At 37.9% G+C, this 21,349-nt stretch overlaps 1 protein-coding gene across 13 annotated transcripts in view; it reads right to left on the reverse strand.

Moving 5' to 3' along the window:
- Positions 1–21,349, reverse strand: part of SOX6 (SRY-box transcription factor 6) — a 621,895-nt gene that overhangs the window by 78,796 nt on the left and 521,750 nt on the right. For 8 of the 13 annotated variants that reach the window (XM_036861756.1, XM_036861768.1, XM_036861764.1 and 5 more), the window contains 3 exons: positions 11,541–11,690; positions 5,099–5,324; positions 1,899–2,086 (listed from right to left, as the gene is read on the reverse strand). In XM_036861756.1, the coding sequence (XP_036717651.1) occupies positions 1,899–2,086; positions 5,099–5,324; positions 11,541–11,690 (564 nt within the window). The remainder of the gene's footprint in view (positions 1–1,898; positions 2,087–5,098; positions 5,325–11,540; positions 11,691–21,349) is intronic. The other 5 variants (XM_036861767.1, XM_036861762.1, XM_036861760.1 and 2 more) reach the window with 1 other exon arrangement.

Here is a 21,349-nt window from a genome sequence, read left to right on the forward strand (position 1 = left end):
ACCCAGTATCCCTATGCCAAAATGTGTTTACCTATCTAGGTCCCCCAAAAATATCTTACAGTTATTCACATTAAGATTAAATCTGTTACTATTTCATGGTGCTCACTGAGCATAGTATAGTGTCTTAGGTCAAAAGATTGACTGTGTTTATCTCTAGTTTCAGAGTGGTAGAAAAGGTTTGGGGGCAAGGCTTTTCTTTTCTTGTGGTCCTGAAATCTTACTGTATATGTAACCATCTACTAAGGCAGTTCTTAAAGAGGGGCTCTGCTTTGTGAGCCCACTGCCAAGGATGGAGCACTTAATGGGGAGTGGGGCACCTAACTGAGCAGATCCGGTGACTGGCATGTGCATAGCAGGTCCCCAATATATAAAAGTTTATGGCTTAACCAACACCAAAAGACCCACCATTCCCCCAGACAGTTTCTCTCTGACCTGATGTGAACCTCCCGCCAAGAGATCAATCAAGGTGGGGGAGGGAGGAGGCAAATAATGATTAATTTAACATATTATATATTTATATAATCTATCTATTTATCTATAGGAAATGGGGGCTTTGCAGATATAATCAAGTTAAAATAAGGTCACACTGGATTAGGGTGGACCCTAAATCCAATGACTTATGTCCTTATAAGAAGAGGGAGATTTGGAGAAAGGGGGACATACACAGAGGGAAGATAGCCATGTGAAGAGGGAGGCAGAAACTGGAGTGATGCAGAGACAATCCAAGGAATGGCAAGGATCATTCATTCATCAAATAATCAGAATTTTTCACCCAGTGTATGACAATAGCCTCTCAACTGGTCTGCCTATTTCCATTCTTAACCTCCTGCAGTCTGTTCTTGCACACTAGGCAGAATGATCCTTTTATATGTAAATCAGATCATGTCAATGCCTTGGACAAAACCAGTCTAGGAATTCCCATCGGACTCAGAGTGAAACACAAAGCCTTTCCAAGGCCTACAGGTCTAACACACTCTACCCCAGGCTATCACTTTACTTCACGTCCCACTGCTCTCCCTTCCCTCAAGCTGCTCTTGCCACGCTGGCCTCCTTGTTGCTGGTCCTACACTCTAAGAGCTTCTAAGCTTATTGTTCCCACTGCCTGGACGCTCTTCATGTGGCCTGCACAGGGGTTCCTTCAGATCTCTCTACTCCGTAACACTTCCGCAGAGTCCCTACCAGCCTATCTAAAAGAACAATCCTATAACTCCCTATTCCCTTAACTTGCTTCCATTTTTCTCATGGCATTGAGTCACCTCCTGATGTTACTGACATTACTCATTATGTATTTAATTGTTTATTTTTTCCTCATCTGTGTTCCCCTATTAGAATGTAAGCTCTATGAGAACATAGATTTTTGTCTGATTTGTTCACTGTTGTATCTCCGGTGCCTAGAACAGTGTCTATTACAGAATAAGCACTCGATAAATAATTTGTTGAATCAAAAAATAAATGAATACATTTTGTAAGTTGCTTTGTTTTCTATTTTGCTCAGGCAGATAGGAAGCTTAGTAATAAATTCAATGATGAGTCATGGTAATGTATTAGCCTTCATTGTGAGCATATATGCTTCTTCCTTTTTTAATATTCTGATAGTCTTGTAACCTCATACATCCCCTTTATTATAAGATATTTCTAAATCTTTTGGAATGGGACAGATAAACACCAATAGGCAGGTAGGTTGGGTGCCTGGCTGGGTACCTGGGAGGCAACCCACACTAAGTGGGAAAGGGTGTATTTGTTAATCAGCACTAATGATTAAATGTGATGCAAGAAAGCCCTCAAGCTAGGACCCCAAATCTTTGGCTGCAGGTTGGTGCTTGGGAGCCTGGAAAGAGCCAGATAAAAATGAGTCAATGGGTCTAGCAGAGCCAGAGAAGGAGGGAAGCAAGCTTTACCTTTTCATTCCTGCAGTTGTTCAGCCCCATGTTATTCATGGCGGACAGTTTCCCATCAACACCATGCGGCTGTTGCTGCTGTTGCTCCCGCTGGATCTGTTCTCGCATCTTCCGAGCCTCCTGAATAGCTTTCATCACTGTATCCTGATCCCCAAACAGGGCAGGGGAGTTGAGACTGGACAGGATATCTGCATATACAGGATGCATTATTAGAGGCTTGTAAGGTTAGACTCTTAAAAAATACTGCTACTACCCACTCCCCTGTATAATACCACATTCTCCGAAGAAGGAAGAGACACATTTGCTGTTAAGAAAACTGCAATACAGCACAGAAATCCAGGGTAACCGAGCTGTGCTGGGGTTTTATTAGCCCTCGGAGGACCAGCGTTTCAGTTTATCTGGGTTCTGTCAACACAACTCCTCACAGATGAAGGTTCCTAGATTCATATACATACATACATATATACATATATATATGTCTATTCTGGCTATATCTAACAATTAGTGGGACAGTGGTGGTGAAGAAAGGGCTGGGGACAGGTGCAGAGACATCTGTGCAGGCTGACCATTATATCTGGTGTGCTAATGCAGCAAACTTGTTTCTGGCCCAGCCAAAAAAAATCTGTGCGGCTACATGTGTCCTTTAGCAGATATCTGTATCTGTGTGTTCAGATGTCCACTGCAGGAGAGAAGGGGTGGGAAGGAACATACCGCACTCTCTGTTCCCCAATCGCTGGCTGGTTAATGAAGCATTCTACTCATCATGCTGCCTCAGTTACTTACCAAGAGAATGACAACCCATTTCCTACCCCCAACCCGAACACCCACTGCTCTCAGTTCCCTGTCTTCGTGATAGTGAGGCTGTATGTGTGGGAATGGATTTCACATCAGTATACAGCTTCAAATAAAGTGAAAACATTTACTTTCATTATATTCCATGCAACACAGAAGGACAAAATTCAAAATTAAACTAATTTTCCTCCATATCTTGCATTTTACTGTAGGTTAAAATTAATACTTTAGATGAGGCTTTCTAATTTTAGGCAAAAAGAAGGCAATTGCTTGCTGATAGATTTCAGCTGCTGTGATAAAGTTTAATGTGATCAGCTTGCATGTATCCTGGTATGAGCATTTCATAGCACATGCATGTGTGTGTGTGTATGTGTGTATATCTGTGTGTGTGTGCACACACCTCACAGAGACAGAAAGGACAGAGGAAATCAGACTACAATCAAGCTCACATCACACGTCTATGTGTGTGCAGTGCATGTGTGCATGTACTTGAGTTTAGAAAATATCACCAACACTATCTATGGAAAAGTTTTAGAAAGTTAAACAGCCACTTTTTAGGATATAGAAAACCCATATCTTTTGCTCTGAAGCTTTTCTGATTAAAAAAACAATTCTATCCAGTATTGTCTGGATAAGAGAGCTATTACTTCAGCTCATTTCTAGCTCACGATCTAAAGAATACGCTCTGCTGAGGTATAAACTCCATAAGAGCAGGGCCTGTGAAACAGTCGTCTTTGTCCCTCACAATGCTCAGTACAGAAACCAAATGCTTTCCAAACAAAATTCAGAAGTGGATTATAGGAGGGCCATTTCAAGATCAAGCCTATTATTTATCCTCATGTTGGCTTTTTTTTCCCCTCATCTCACGACTTCCAACAAATCAGCAATCATATTCACATGCTGGAAATGATTCATTTCTCTTTCCCACAGCAATCCCACTGACTTGGAGTGAAGACCTCTGGGCCCCTGAAAGAGGCATCCTAACTCAAAAAGAGAATAGGCTGCTGTATGGATCCTAATGTCCCCAATTTCAATGAGGAAGATTTACATCTCATCATCACAAGATTCACTTAGATTCAGCATAGCTCAGCATATATTCCAACTGTGAGTTTATAAAAAGAGCACTGAGTTATATGTCAGAGGACCTGGATTCTAGTTTTGACTCTGCTAATTAATACCTACATGGCTGTGGGCAAGTCATTTTAACTGTAAGACCACAATTTATTATACAATGAGAGTAATAACAATATACTACCTAACTCATTGGATTATTGTGAAAAATCAAATGCGATAAAATAGCCAAAATGTTTTTTTAAATTATAAATGGCTACACTTACACATTATCTTATTTATTACAGGAAGCAATTCGGGCTATAGGATTCAACAACACAAGGAAGGTAATATGGTGGAGAAATGCTAGTTCTAGTCCCTAATCCCTTTGACATTTTGTGTCTTTATTTGAAAATTAAGAGACTTATAGAGCATAGTAACAATAATGTTCATATTTATTTGGCTCTCTGCTACTACGTGCTTTCGTGATTACTGTTTCATTCCACATGTATATGTAAATGTGCTGCTATTCGGTTGTCCAGCCTTTTTAAATTGCATGCCTTCTGGGTGCCAGATACCATGTTAGGCACTTTATATATATTTTTCTCTTTTAATTCTCATAACAACCTATGAGCTAGGTAATAATATTTCCCTTCCAGAGATTAGGAAACTGAGTTCAAAAATATTAAATAATTTTTACAGGGTCACATAGCTAGTAAGTAAAGGCTCTCTCTCAGTCCAAGTCTGCCTGATGCCAAATCCCATTTTTTTCTCTATACTTCTCATACCTGGGTACGAATATCCCTAGAGATACCTGGCAATACATCAGAGAATGTAAGGAGGCAGAGGATCACTATGACATATCTTACTAGACATCAACTTTATTTCATATGATGTCAATAAAGTGTGTCATTCATATTTGTTTCAATGCAAAACTGATATGGGATAAGATGTAAAATTCACAAACATTTTACAAAGAAAATATAAAATGTCAAATAAATTTTGGACTTTTGGCAGGTAGCTTTTAGGCCAGGTTCCTTTAGGCCCTTGGAGGGTTCACATTCACTCTTAATCTGCCTAGAGTTGCTTCAGCAGCAAAGCACTGACCAAACACAGAAATTTCTAAGTCTCTGAGTGTTGGATCTAACTCATCATCATCTGAAGAACCCATCCCAGCAGGATTTATATTATAACCTTTTCTAAAAGATCTAGTCACCCAAGACACCATAACTGGGTTATGTTTCAGTAGAAAAGATTTTACTTTTACTTTATTTACTTTCACTTTTTTTTTTCTTGGACTAAGGAACACTTTGGAAACAAGAATCAGTCATCAGTGAACATGTTTTGCTTTCTTTTACCTAATTCGTAAGTCTCTTCCTGGTGTTGACCTTTCCATTTACCTAAAGAGGATCCTCTTCCCAAGCTTCCTCCAATGGGGCTGGGGATGCTGCTTTTGTTAGGCAGGTTGACAGGGCTGGTTTTGCTGGCTGGAAAGAGGCTTTGGGTGGGAGATGTTGGGGACTTTATAGGCTCAGCTGTCTTGGGTCGGGATGAGAGATTCAGCGGCTGTGCTGCTGCTTCGTCCTACAAGAGTTTACCATAAATAATTATGTTTTAAAAAATGAAGCACATTATCACGTAGTTAGCCACAGTTATTTTATACCTCAGAGACAATGCCACATTCTCCTACAATAATAACAAAAGAAGCTAATGATCTACCTCCTTGAAGATTCATCAGAAGGAAACCTCATTAATTTCCCTGTGTTATGTTTCTATTTACATTAACTGTGTAGTTGGATCATTCTTTTTGCCAAATTAAAATCTGAATTAGCTCACATTACAGCTTAATTTCCTAATGTGTTTTCAGGGATCTAAATTAACCTAGGGCATTTACAAAGAATTATTTAAAATTTCAGCAGCTCTGTAGTGCTTTTGTGTTACTCTCTCTGAAAAGTTCCTGGAACTATAAATAGGCTCTGCCACTAATTTTTTAATATATATTTTAAATCAAACAATAGCAAGTACTTTAAAAATGGAAACACAAAGCCTTCCTCTGCTCTTTTGGGCCTTTGCCCAGGGAGCCGCATGCCACAGCATGGCTTCTATGTGGCTTTCTGGGTGTGGGCACTCTTCATGGTCTATATTCTGGTCTCTATTTATGTTTAAAATTAATTTTTGCAAAGAGCAAGCACACATTATAATTATGTTTTACATACCATGCTATATACAATTTATTTTTCATGTCCAAAGTGATGTCTCTTTATATTCTTTGCTACATATATTTACAGAATGCCTATTTTAAGATGCCTGTTTTTCTATACTGAGCACAGTATTCAAATACCTGGCTTGTAACTCTGGTTTTAGCAGGAGCTTGAAAGCTAAGCTCCTCAACTTTATTTTGTTTCATTTATCCTGCCATAGAACACCCTTAACAACACTTCCATCATTCTAGAAATTTAATTGTAATATGAGCATATTCATTTAAATGTTCAGTTTTAAGATCTGCATTATTGTGTTTAAAATAAAATTGTCAGCAAATGTTAACTCCTGTTTTGCTTCTGAGAAGACACAGAGAACTTGCTTTTAGTTATTGTTTAAAACACACAGTAGAGCTTGGAAACTGAACTTTCTCCCCTGTGGCAAACATGTGACCTCTCTGGGCTCAATTTCTTCATCTATAGAAAAAAGGGTCTGATTCTAGCTGATCTCTAAGGTCTCTTCCAGTACTAATGGTCACTGTTTAAGAGGGAACAAAAAGGGATGCCAGAAAACAGTACTCAGGAAGGAGGGTTAGAAAGAGAAAATGAAAATAACATGCACAGAGGAGCCTTTATGTACTAACACCGTGCTAGACATTTTCACAAGTATTAGCTCATTTAACTACCAATAACTCTATGAGGCTGGGCAGTAGTATTCTAAATTTACAAAGAAAGAAGCAGTCAGAGTGATAAAATGACTGTCCAAAGTCATACATGGAGGGACAAAATTTGAATTATAGTTTATTGGGCTCCAAATCCCAGGCTCTTTTTCTACTGAACTATCAGCTAAAATAAGTCATTTGATAATGTAGGGATACCCTAGCTTTATTCTGCTGTTTTGTTTGTTTGTTTGTCTTGGTAGGAAATAAGTAATCTGGCACATCTATGGTGCAATGCACTTTTATCTCTATCCAGATATAGGATAGGTTCTCAGGAAACATAGTTGTATCCATTACAAATGTCGAAATTATCTGATGTGCTTAATTACAATTTACTTGCCTTTGCTCTGAACTCAAAGGATATTAGACTAGTTAGTTCCTTTACTCCTAACTAAATAATAGTGATTTATAAGCTAGGTATTTAGTTAGTTTTCTCCGCATTTCTTTTACTTGGGGTTTACCAAGCTTCATAAGATACCTGAGTTCAGAGTTTTCCTCAAATCTGGAAAATTTTCAGCCATTACTTCTTCAAATATATTTTTCTGTCCCTTCCTTCTCCTCCTGGGGCTCCACTTGCATATATGAGGCCATTTGATGTTCCACAGCACTGATAGTCTTTTTTCTATGTATTTCATTTTGGACAGTTTCATTGTTATGTCATCAAGTTCACTAGTCTTTTCTTCTATAATATCTAATCTCTTGCTATTCCAAATCAGTACTAATCCAGAGTACTTTTCATCTCAAACACTGTATTTTTCATCTCCAGACATTCAATATAAGTTTTCCATGTCTTGTCCTATAATGTTCATGTTTTCCTCTACATTCTTGAATATATGGAGTTTATAACACCTGGTTTTACTCAGTTTTGAATATAGGCAAACTTCAGATATATTATGGGTTTGGTTCCAGACCACTGCAGTAAATCAAATATCACAATAAAGCTAGTCACATGAATTTTCCCAGTGCATATAAAAGTTATGTTTATACACTACTGTAGTCTATTAAGTGTGCAATAGCATTATGTCTAAAAAAACAACGTATATACCTTAATTAAAAAATACTTTATTGCTAAAAAAATGCTAACCATCATCTGACTATGCAGGGTTGCCACAAACCTTCAATTTGTAAAAAGTGCAATAGCTGTGAAGCACAATAAAATGAAGCTCAATAAAAAAGGTTATGGGACTTCCCTGGTGGCACAGTGGTTAAGAATCTGCCTGCCAATGCAGGGGACATGGGTTCGAGCCCTGGTCCAGGAAGATCCCACATGCCGCGGAGCAACTAAGCCTGTGTGCCACAACTACTGAGCCTGTGCTCTAGAGCCCGCGAGCCATGACTACTGAGCCCATGCGCCACAACTACTGAAGCCCACGTGCCTAGAGCCTGTGCTCTGCAACAAGAGAAGCCACCGCAATGAGAAGCCCGCGCACCGCAACGAAGAGTAGCCCCCACTCTCCACAACTAGAGAAAGCCCGCGCACAGCAACAAAGACCCAACACAGCCAAAAATAAAAATAAATAAATTTATAAAAAATAAATAAATAAAAAAGGTATGACTGTATATTCTAATTTATTATTTATTCTTATAATTCAATAGTTGCCATTTCCACCAACAATGCCACTGAGCATGGGAAGCACCTATTAACTCCCAGTCAAATCAGTCCCTTTCCACAATGGCAGGCCTGTTGTTGGTCCTCACAGCCTGTCCTGGCCCAAGAGAAACTTTGTGGGTGAACAGGAGCAGATATGCTTACCTCTTCACTTGGCTATAGTTGGAAGTCCCTTGTAAGAGCTGTTTTTACTGTCTTATCTACTAATTCTATCATCTGTGTTATTTTGGGGTTTGTTTCTAATGATTGATTATTCTTTTCATCATTGTTCATATTTTTTTGCTTCTATGGAAGCCTGGTAATTATTGAATACATGCTCCACATTGTGAATTTTACAGTGTTGGGTTTCATAGTTTGTATATTCCTTTAAATATTTGTGGACTTTGTTCTGAGACACGGAAAGCCTTACTAGGCTTACTTTTAAGCTTTGTTAGGCAGGTCCAGAGCAGTCATTAATCTAGGGATAATCTGGCCCCACTAGTGAGGTAATACCCTGCTGGGGACTCTACTTGGTGCCCATGTGTCAAGTGATCTTTCCAATCTGGCCAGTGGGAACACAAATCATTCTCAGTTCTTTATGAACCTTGCAATGGTTTTGTCTGCTACATCTGGTCTTTTTCCCTGGCCTCAGAGAGTTTCCTCACATGCATATGCTGATCAGTACTCAGCTAAATACAGGGGAACCTTCTGCAGATTTCCAGTGCTCTCTCTCTCTATACAGCTCCCTCCGCTGGTACTCTACCTCACAAGTTCCATCTACTTGGCATCCTTAAACTCTGAACTCTTGTCTTTCTACTCGGGAAGCCTTCCAAGCTGCATGTGGCTACACGTCCCCTCCCACAACCCCCCCGCCCCCGCACTATTGCCTGGAAGTTCTCTCTAGACAGTAAGCTGGAACAACTGTAGTGCTTGCCTCACTTGTTTCTCTTCTATCAGGGGTCACTGTCCTGTACTCCTATTGGAAATGTCTGAAACTACTGTTTTATATATTGTGTCTTGAGTTTTACTTGTTTAAGTTTGGAGAGTAAGTAAATCCCTGTTCCTCCATAATGGTTTAAAATGGAAATCTTCTAGGTTTCTTTCAGGATCTCTCTCGGTATACAACCAGATATTTCAGTTACAACCACTACTACCACCCACCACCATCTTCTTTATTAGCATCAGATTATCATCAACGTCATCGCTATACTAACATTTATGGAATAGTCACTATATTCTAGAAGATGTGTTATCTCATTTAAGACCCGTAAAAATATTAACTTCCATTTTACAGAGGCAAAAACTAAGGCTGAAAGAAGTAACTTGCCCAAGGTGACACATCTAGTAAAAGCAACAGAACTGACATTTGAACAGAAACATCGTGACTGCTGATGTTGACAACTATAGCAAATAAAAATTCTGGGGGAAAAAAGGAAAGGAAGACCGTCTATTTTTATTTTTGTTACCTTCAGCTAACAATGCCCTATGTCACATAGTCGTGTTATATACAGAGGGAAAGAATGACTACAGAGAGAAACATGAAATATTTTAGTGACCATAATTTTTTCAATTGCAAAATATAAGATTATTTTCAGAACTTCTGTAATAATAGGTAGGAGCTATTTTAAAAATTTAAAACATTTGCTTTATGTCTTGGTCTATATATTTTTACTCACACATACAATAAACAATCTAATAAGTATAATAAATGCCTCCTTTGTTATTAACATAAAGTACAGTCAAGTCAGATTATATAGAGAACTCCCTAAGAATTTGCATGTGGTCAAGTGAGTAATAAAATTCAGTTGGCCCACAAAGCTGGAATGGTAAAAGCAAATATAAACTTGAATCTAACCAGGGAACATTTTACTCATCCAGTAAAGGCTTGGTTTGGTGTAGTTCCATTTGGCCAACCCACTTATAAAATGACTTTTTCATGTTAAAATATCTAATACTCAATACCTCAAGTCACTGATGTTTGATATGCTTATACTCCAACAACTATAATTAAACAAAGTGCCTTGCTTTGAGTGGTAGTGTTCTCTTATTCACAAAAAGAAACTCTTGGAACACAAAATAAATAGTCTGTTTCCATAAGTTAATACTATCTTATTAAATGTAAACCGCCTATTGTCATATCTCAATATTTCTAACAACAAAGCATAAATGTTCATCTACTTCTTTGGAGAATCTAAAGGCATGGGGGCATTAAATTAATTCCTTTGGGTGGGCACTGGCAGAATATCCGTCCTAATTATGTTTACTTTTTTTATCTTTGGTATTTGGGATCCATATTTTTTAAGGGCTTTTCTGAAATCTCAAAGTCCCTATCTGCAAGTTTTAGAAAATAAAACAATTTCAGTAATTTTGTGGCCTTCAATGCTGTTTTGTTGGCCTTAGATGTTTCCCATGTAATGAGTTAAAAATAATTGCAAAATTTCTCCAAGTGCAGTACTTTGGGCACATGACAATAATACATCTGTGCTTAACATATCCCGCAGAGTAGGTAAGTCAGTGATACAAAACAATTGTTTCTTTGAGCTGTCTGAATTTGTGAATTCAATACAGCAAGCAAAGGCAATCACAAAAACCTATAAGTACCAGCTGCAGCACAAAGTTAGACTGGATCATCAATTCCCCTCTGTCACCAAGCACCTCCTGGCTACCCCATTTTAAGACACTGAAAATCAGTGAGGAAAGGATCTGTTAATGTTTCAGTCATAACTCGGGCAATCCTGTTTATCCTATCACAACTATATATGGCATCAAAGCATGATTAGGTTATGACACAACTCATTCCTCAGAGCCCACATTTATAACTATTTTTGAAGGAGAGAGACCTTTATCAACAAACCATATAAAGTTCAGCACTGGGTTCTATTTTGTCAATCTAAAGTTTTGAGATCCTCCTCCTCTAGCACTGTAAGTTGGCTCCCCACCTGTTTAAGGAAGTTAGAGAGAAGTGTCACAAGACTATGACAAAGACTGGTAATAAAACCATGGCCATTCATGCCAATGAACATTAAAAAATAAACACCAGAATCCAAAGGGGAAAAACTCTTGAGAAGTAAGTGTGCAGATATAGGTGAAGATCTCACAATATGGCACTATTGTTATCAAAAGGGAAACACCTGTTTCTCAGTGCTCAATCATGAAATTTACAATAAAGAGGAGCATTTTGGGGTTCCTTTAGGCTGTTTTGCTTCCTGCCGTTTATTCCCAACACAGCCTGGTTCACTACCTTTCTTGCGAAGCTATTTTCCAAACTGTTTCCGTAATCCTGCAAAGCAAATACCTTAACTTGAGTTACAGGGCTGGTCCCTCTCTTTTCATTTTTTATCCCAGTAGGTGAGACTGCCCCTGCTGTGTTTGGTGGCTGTGGAGTTGATGGCATCTTTGCTCCAGGTGACACCTGCATGCTGGCCAGCTGAGCGGCATAGAGCTGCTGCAAAAGAGGGAAGACAAACATCATCTCTTTAAATGCAGCTGAAATGGAGTTTCAAAAAAAACTTACCGTATTGTTAGATAATTGTTTCTCTGACAGCCTTGCAATTTCTCTTTCACTATTTTTAAAGAGGAAAATAAAAGAGAATAAACAGTATAACAGAAAGAAAGAGCAATGATATGGGAGTCCTTATTCTGTTCCTGGTCCTTCTAGAAATATGTTTATGACCCTAAACAAAGGATTGAATTGCTCTAGAACTCAATGTCTTCAATCATACAAAAAGGAATTTGACTAAATGGTCTCAAATATTCTTCCTAGTACCTAAAATCTTCATAAAAGTGCTTTAAAAGTCGGTATGTCCATTCATGTAATTTTAATATTCATAAACTAAGCAACTGATCTAAACTTTCCTAGGGATTTCTGGAAGAACATCATTCTAATCCAATACTGACTAAACTTCTCTGGGGATGCTGACCCTTCTGGATGAGAAGAGTGCTGCCCTCAAGACCCCTGAGGCCCAAAGGCAGTCCCTCCTTCCTCGGGGTCTTATTTCTATGCAGCATATAACATAATCCGAAAGAGAATATAGCCAGATTTGTGGGGGAAAAAAAATCAAGCTTCTTTTTCCTAGCACAGGATGTGAAATCCTTAACTGTAGATTTATTAGCTTTGGGATGAAATTGGTGATAAATGAATGTGTTAATCTGCTATGGCTAACCAGAATTCAGATACCTCAATTTTAACACAGTTTCATGCTTGAAAATGCCATTCAAATATCTTCTTTTCTTCTTATCATCAAGAATTAAGCCGTCAAGATTATGACTACCTTGATAGTCATATTTCTATCATAATAAATAGAAAGCTTCCTAGTTCATTAACCACAGAGAAAATAGCTCAAACTTTGACATATTAGTAGGGGAGAAAAAACAGGTGGTTTGTATGTAATTTCCAGCATTACTATCATTCAGATGGACAAATAAAAAAAATTACAGTAATCAAAAACAGACCTTTCAGCACATATAATTAAATGAAAGCTTAATAAAGAATAATTTGCAAGAGCCAGATGTGCCTATGTCATGATTGTTGCTTTCTTTGGAACAATTTTTCTAATATAACAAGCCTCTAAAGAAATTAAAGTTTCATAATTCTGTATGTGCAATGACTCAGTGGCAAGAAAAATTCACAAGTAAGAGTCAGTCAAACTGCTAGAACTTCGGGAGAAAGAAAGGACTATCGTGTTTCCTTTTTCCTTGTTTCCTTTTATATCTTTTCCCTTTAAAATTCAGCCAGGTGTCTTCAAAGGGGGCGGGGCGCGGGGGTGGGGGGTGGATGCTGAGCCGGTGAAGAAAAGTTCTACACTGAATGGAGGGGAAAAGTACTGGCTATATGGTGGCTGGTATCATGACCAATATGCCTTACTATTGAGTATTAAAGAGTCAGGAAATCTTCGAGAGGCAAGAGTCCTTAGACATCATTTATGCCTTCATTTTACCTCATGATTCACAAGATCAGAAGAAAGTCAATTTTACTCAATCTTGAGTCCTTCAAGGAACTTCAACTAGTGAAGAAAAGCAGAAAAACAAATCTTTGGACACAAATCTATTTTTTAAAAGGCTGACTAAATTCAGAAATCCTTCAAAATAATTGAACAATACAGTTGCCTTGGAGAAACAGAGTAGCGTTCATTGCTTCCACTAAAGTTTCGACAATCATCTATTTTACATCCCGTTCTAAAGGCTTGTACCTAAGAGAGGCAAGGTGCCTTAGAATTGTTGATTCCTTGGAATTCCTTGTGCCTTCTGGTTACTGATATGTTAGAGGCAGGAAGAAGCATAGCCACAGCCTGTAAAACTCACAGACCTGGGTAAACTGGACAGTAGAATATCAGATAAGATTTAGTAGAATGAGCCTTGAAATAGAAATCAGAAATTAGAGTCCAATGTAAAGATAGAAAGTGCTCATGAAAATAAAAATTTTCACATTCTAACAAAATATATTAGTTTAGATAGAAGTATAGAGCTTTTCAGATTGAAGACTTTAGATCTGACTTGGAGAAAAGAATGCCATTCATTGAATAGGCATAGGTTTACAGAACAATTTCACAAATAGCTCATCTTCTAAGCGAACATTAATTGAATATGTTCCATATGCCAGGCTCTGTATTAGGAGCTGAGGAGGATTCAAAGTCTTGGAACAAGCATATCGCTCTGGAGGACATGTAAGATAAAGATCCTTAACACTTGATTTTCACCTTTCCTGCAATGCTTATCACTTTTTTTAACTTTGTGTTTAGTTATGCACATGTCTTATCATGCTTGATAGACTGTAAGCTTACTGAAGTCACGATCAACCTAATTATTTTTGAATGCCTAGCATCAACAATAGTGATTTGCAAATAAGAGATAACCAATCAATATTTTCTGAATTAATGTGCCATATATAAAATCCCTGGATGTTAGGGAGGAGAGATATTCTCTCTATAAATGAGGCAACAGCAGTGGTATACGATTATATTTATTGTAAATGTAATGAATAATTTTATGGTGTTGAGTTTTAAGAAATAAAAGGAAAATAAATTCAGTGCAAATTAAATTATACTGTTTTACAAGAAATTATTCTCTTGAAGTCATTTTTAGAATGTTGACTAGATAGCTCCTCAATAACTGCTAGCTTCACTAACCCATCTTACACTTTTCTAACACAAATTGTAGTACTAATTTTTCTTCTCAGCCTAGTTACTTATAAATCTAAAGTTTCCCTAAATGCTACCGCATCCTTTTCTGAAAGAACATAAAATACTATTCAAATAAATAGCTTTAAGTTAGAAAACTCCTTTGCAAACTAATGGTTTAGGAAGGAAAAAGGTTAAACTCTGATTAACTATTACATAAGTGTTTACAAAAATGTCATTCCATGTAAGATTCTCAGGACACAGTTCATAGTCATAATGACGATGATAATGAATATTAATTTCCAAACAACACTGAGGTTTAAAAAATCAACAATGCAGTAAAACTTATAACAGGCTTAGCCAAAGTCCTATAAACATTTAAACTTTGGTGAAGACTGTTTTTGTAAGTATAGGTTTTTCCATTTCAATTTTGAAAAATGTTCAGTGGTTGTTTGGGATATTGAATTGTCTCTTTATCCAAAATATATATAAAGACATGCAGTGCATACATGTAAAAATGAGCCTTGTTAAATATTTTTCAAAATTATAAAATCACTCATATTTTATAGGAGCACTTTAAGAAATGCTTTTACTATTTTATGGCTAAAAAATATCCTACCTTTATTATTAGTTCAGTTTTAATAAAGTAGCCAGCATTAAAATTTTGGTAAGCTGAACAATAACATACTTAGTACCTGGAATTGAAAGGGGCTTAACAGATCATTTAGTCTCGTCTGACCTCTTCATTACACTGATGAGCTGAGGTCTAGAGAACAGAAGTAGCGTGCCCAAGATCGTATAGTTAGTACTGGAGCTAGAATAAGAATTCTCTAGCTCTCATTCCAGCATTATCATTTAAAGTAGAAATGGATATATGAACCAACCTTGGTACTTTTCAAGCACATTTCCAGTACAGACGAAATTTTCAATGGCAAATCTTTATTAAATGTGTACTATTAACTAAACACTATGCAAAACAATGGAAGTGCAACAACAAGCAACTCAGAAATAGTCCCTGCCTTAATGGAGGTATTAAATAAATGCTTAGGTAGTAACTAGGAATTACAGTTAGAGTAAGTGCTGAGAAAGAAAAATATAGAATGTCAAGTGGCTGTCTAACAAAGGTATTTAATGTAGTCTGAAGGACTACAAGAATCAGAGTAGCTTCTCTAAGGAAGTAATGCTTTACCAACTATCCATGTGGAAAGGTTGGTAAAGAACACTCCAAAAAGAAGACACATCAATTATTATGGCTCTGAGGCAGGAAAGAAGGTAACGTTTTTCGATGAACTTAGAAAAGGCCAACATGGCGCGACTGTTGAGTGAGCATAGAGTGGCATGAGAAGAGGCGAAAGAGGGGTAGGGTCTTATTAGGCCACATTAATAATTTCAGACTTTATCCCCAAAAGAGAAGTACCTAGAAAGAGCAATGAACTAGAACCAAGACACAAAGACTCTCTTCTATGCTTTATCACTAATTCATTGACCAATCTTTTAAGCATAGGATTAAGAAAGTCCTATGAAGACCTCACAAGCCCACAAATACATATTACCTCTAGTAGTGTTTCTGGAGTTCTGTGTCCTGAGACTAGCCTTGGATTCTAGTGACACTTTAATAACTAAGTCTGCTTAGATTCAGCACAAAACAGTTGGTTCTACCAACCAAACTCAGCCTTATGGTAAAATTCTTGAATGTCTTTGAGTACACACGCTGGCCTATGGCCAAGACCTAAGAAATGTTTTGTGTCAGGGTCATTTTACAACACTATTGTATTTGGGAAGAAAGGCATGCTTTTTCCCCCCAAGGAGTCAAATTTACATCAAATTATAATGGATGGTGTCACAGTGTATCTAATATTTCCCATAATGTGAAATACATATTCTTTTATACCTGCTTTCTGTGATAAAATCACATCAGATCTCCAAAGGAGAGCACCATAAAAAAAAGGTGAAAGGCCTTTTATTCTCATAATCACGTGATTTTCACATAATCACTCATCCAGTCATCACCCCCATTCATTCGTGTGTTAATTCAACAAACATATATTGAGCACCAGCTCAGTCAGGTACTGTGCTAGGTATTTTACCTTTATTATTTTATTTCATCTTCAAAATAGTTATATATGATAGGAATTATTATCTATTTTAGAGTCAGTCTCACTTTAAAGCCCATGCGCTTTCTGCTTTTATATGTTAAAATAAGCTATACAGTGAATCACAATGAAACGCATTCCCTATTCCTAACCACCAGACAAGAATCATTGTCCAAGAAGAGAGATTCTGATATTGCTGCTCTTCTGAGCTCTTTTGACATCTTCCAGATGTCTTACAGCTACTTTTTCTAAAATGGCATTTCACAATCCTCAAATGGAGAAAGAAGAGTTAAGGGTACTACCAGCCACCTTGAAGGAGCAAGGGGCACAATTTTTAGCTAAACTCCTTTCTCCAACCAATCTTTGAGCCATAATAGAAGACACCTGAAATACCCTAGTGACATATGTTTACCAGACTGATAAAGTAAAAAGAACAATGCAGACTATGGGTAGAAATAGGAGAACTTGATAAAAAGAGAAATTGACAGGGGCTTTAAATTGGCACCAGTGTGCTCTAGTACATGGAAACCAAAGTAAAAAAGCAGGCACAACTTCACTTGCTGTATTCTCTTTGGAGTAAATTCTCCTGTGTTTTGTCATTCCAATTAGAAAGGGCATTTTAAAGTGGCCTGTCGGAATCTGACCCAGAGAGAAAGAAAAACAAATTCTCCCTCAAATACAACTTGCCTATTGGTAGATAATGAAGAAAGGAAGAAAAGAGAAAAATGCTATTCTATAAAAACAGATTCAATAGGCACTAACTTGAAGATTTCAACTCTCACCTTTGTATTTACCTGATTTGCTATGGTTCCAAGTAATATCTGAGAACCCCAGGCCTCTAGCCCAGGTTAACTCAGATGCTGTTGCTGTGTTTGCCTGGCACCACTCAGGGGCACAGTAAGGAAATGTTGGAGAAACAAGCAGGGTGGGTAAGGGGGCAACCTTAAGAAAATGTCATTATTTACTTGATTGATGCTGCCTAACACGGGGCCCCAAGCCTGGCTCAGTTCTCCAGGGATATCCTGGATTTTGTTACCCTCTCAAAACAATACTGATGACCATTCCTCTGCCTACCAAGCAAGGCATGCTATAAAGCTGGATAAGTTCAGCTGTGAGGCTGTGAGAAGGTGAAACGGAGACAGGGGTAATTAAGCAGCTTGATTTAGTGCTTGTTCAGCACAGGGAAGAAACTGTGTCAGTAACAAGTCACTACAGACTGAAAGAGGGGTGGGGGAGTGAGCTTAAAAATAATTTGAAGGCGATCACAAATACTTTTACTTCTCATAAACCTCCAATGTCAACAAAATGATCCAGGAAATATAGCTGTGGTTTTATGGAAGGAAAGAACTGAAGTCCTTGTTTTCAGCATAGAAGGTACTTGTTTAGCTATACCCCTAATATTTGATACCAAAGAAAATTGGCTGTGAGGATAGGAGGTGAGAGGAGGAATAGGGGAAGAACTACTACTCCCACTTGTCACATATTGGGTTAATTTCCAAGTTAATCTCCTTGCCCCTCCTGCATATTTTTCTATTGCCATATTTTCCTTTCCTATTAACCCCTCTTGTTTATCATAATTCTACTCATCTTTTGAGTCTCAACTCAAAAATCACCTTCTCCTTAAAGACTTATGTGACCACTGCCTCCTTTGTGTTCCCACTATAGTCATTCTCTATCTCTGTGTCCTTTCACCAAATTATGAGCTCCTTAAGGGAATAACTGTCTTATTTGCTTTTATGTCCCTAGCACCTAACTTAATGCCTGACAATTAATAGATGCTCTGTTAACATGAACCATTAAAACCCCTTCACTTACCTTGTCTCTGTCTTCTTAAAATTACTATAATTTCTGCCCACACCATTTTCTTAGTATACTTTTCCTCACACCCTCTCCACAAAGAACCCCAGAGATGGAGGTCAGTTCTCTTCATTTCTGTCTTTTTGGACCAATAAGCATGTGAATTCACCATGTAATGCATTGATTTTCTTGCAAAGAAACACCAGATAACACAATGTTAGCAGAAGGAAGAATTGTACACGTGATCTAATCCAATCCTTTTGCTTTACAGATGAAGAAAACTAAAGCCTAGAAAAGGAAGTGATTCGCATAAGCATACCAACTTGTGAGCAGTGGGTAGAAAGAAATCTAGAACCCAAGCTTCCCTATTTTCCCCATTTGGTGTTCACAAGGACTCATTTCTCTTTGTGTTCTGTTCTCTTGGGGAACTAACTGCAAATAGAGTTTGTACTTTCTATCAGAGCTTTTAGTTTGGACTACATAAAAGGGATGTTTTTCCACCATTCCCCTAAGATTTAAAGAGAAATTCATCCTACATGTACTTAAAAAGTCATCATTGGGCACCCAAGAATGATTTATGTTGTAGAATTTTATTTTAATATTTGTCTTAAAATGTACACATTTTAAAATGCAACCATAGTAATTAGGTTAATTATAATTACAGTAAGGTTTCTACAGGTGTTTAAAATTAAAGTTTATGCAAAAATAAATAAAGGGACAAATTTGTCTCAGGTGAGAGCAGACCTATTTCACCCCCTTTGAGACTTCTGCCATTTGTCTTCCCACAAAAAACCAAGGGAAAAATGGGACAAGCATTGACTGTAAGCCACTGGAGAGCCAAGACCTGTTTAATTCATTTCATTATCCCCTGCAGCCGGCTCAAGAATGTCAAGTAAAGAAAAATGAATTGAAAAAAGAGTTTTCCTGGCTAGAGATCATCTTGCCTATTTTCCCAAGCACTGAGTAGCTTGCTCCTCTGACATAACTCATTGTGCTAATGGGACGGGGAATAGGGGGAATACGTTGGGTGTGGAGGAGAGGAGAAGCTGTGAAAAACAGAAAAAAGAATAGGAAAGAGGCTCAGGTCAAAGGTCCTACCCTTGAACAAAAAGAGTATTTTTAAAAATTGGGAATCCATCAAATAACAGAGCACCCTGTCGTCTGCCATGAAAAAAAAAATAATCAGAATTCATTCTCTGATTGCACCAATTATATTGGAATGCACGCAGAAGAGCATTTCCTTATGGAACATAGTTGCACAGTGCAAATAACTAAAAATAAACAAATCCACCCCCAATAGTTTTAGCAAGAAAACTCAATCTCTCGCTGCTTCTTCCAAGTATCTTTTCTTTCAGGGTGCTAAATAAAATATGTAAATACATAATGCTTTATTTACAGAAATAAAAGTGCAGTCATTGAAACAATTGGTAATTTGGTTCTTGAAGCAAGATATTCGAAGAGGTGATAATGAGGGCAGTTGGAAATCGGCATTATGGGAATGAATCTTACTGTTTTCCTCTGTTTCCAAGAGCTGGGCAGGCAATGCTGAAGAGATCCAGCTCTGAATGTGCTCCAAGTGGTACAGCTTGCATTTGTAATGCTCCCTTAACTCTCTAGTCGCAAAGCCGTAGCTCATCAGAGAAGTCTTAAACAAATGCATCTTGACTGTACCAACAGGATATAAATACTCATCAATGAGTCCAGAAGTTGGATTTGAAATCCAAGCATTATTTCCCATAAACTAAGTCACAAGGAATTTTTCAGTGGGTATATATATTTGAGTGCATGTGCTGAGTTTAATAAAATACTTTCAGTAAATGAATATATGTTAGGTTCCCAATACTTAAAAGCATTGTTTCTTTGTAACTGAAAGGTGAATTTCAGTTCAAGCTCATTCAAAAACTATTTATTGAGTGGCTACTACTGGCCAGGTACTATGCAAGAAATATAGAGGAGGTCAGAAAAACTAAAAGAAGACGACATTTGAATACAGACCCAAAAGAAGTGAGGGAGCAAACCAGGTCATTATCTGGGGATAGCATCACAGGCAGAAGCAAAGGACAGGTGAAAAGTCCTAAGGCCAAGGGTGTGCTTGTGCTTAGAATGTTTGAGAAACAGCAAGGAGGCCAGTGTGGCTACAGCTGAGTGAGCTGGGCAAAGGGTAATAGGTCAGGTGTCAAAAAGATAGCAAGGGGGCCAGATCATGCAGACTTTGTGTACTATCAGACAGACTTTGGATTCCATTCTGAGTTTCTGGGTTTCTAGGAAACACCATTACAACAACATGGCAGACCTGGAAATCCCTCAGCAATACCCACAGGAAAATCTGGAGATATGCCAGGGCTGCCTTGCCTTGGCCCATGATGATTGCCAAGAAACCAGATGCTATTGCTTGAAAACTATTCTACAACTGCCCAGCTTCTATGCCTTTCGATTTCCATCCATAAGGAAGCCTCCAAAACAACACAGAATGAAGACAAATACGGGTAAGTATGCAATGAAAAAAGTTTTAAAATTGTTATAAATACATATTTGGGAAAAAATGCATGAAAGTATATTTTCTAAATGCTAATTTTTCCCTTTAATGAATGGACAGAACAAATGTTGCTGGTTGGAAATAAATGTGTTTATTATATGAAAATGTTTTTACTGTTTTCAAACTGTAAACTGTTTTAAACTGGCCTTTAATTTCTCAGGAGACTTTGGAAGGTTGAACACTAGAATTATGCTAATGAACAAAATTTTATACCTACAATGAAATGTACAGATTTATTTTTTAAATCTCATATTAATAATAACATGAGGGATGTCCCTGGTGGTCCAGCGGTAGAGAATCTGCCTTACAATGCAGGGGACGCAGCTTCGATCCCTGGTCAGGGAACTAAGATCCCACATGCCGCGGGGCAGCTAAGCCCGCATGCCATGACTACTGAGCTTGCGCGCCTCAACTAGAAAGCCTGCGGGCCGCAAACTACAGAGCCCACACGCCCTGGAGCCTGCGTGTCACAACTAGGGAAGAGAAAACCCACACGCCACAACTAAAGAGAAGCCCGCGCACCAAAACGAAGTGTCCATGTGCCGCAACTAAGTCCTGACGC

This window comes from Balaenoptera musculus, chromosome 8 (genome assembly GCF_009873245.2).
Source record: "Balaenoptera musculus isolate JJ_BM4_2016_0621 chromosome 8, mBalMus1.pri.v3, whole genome shotgun sequence".
Classification (NCBI taxonomy): Eukaryota; Metazoa; Chordata; class Mammalia; order Artiodactyla; family Balaenopteridae; genus Balaenoptera; species Balaenoptera musculus.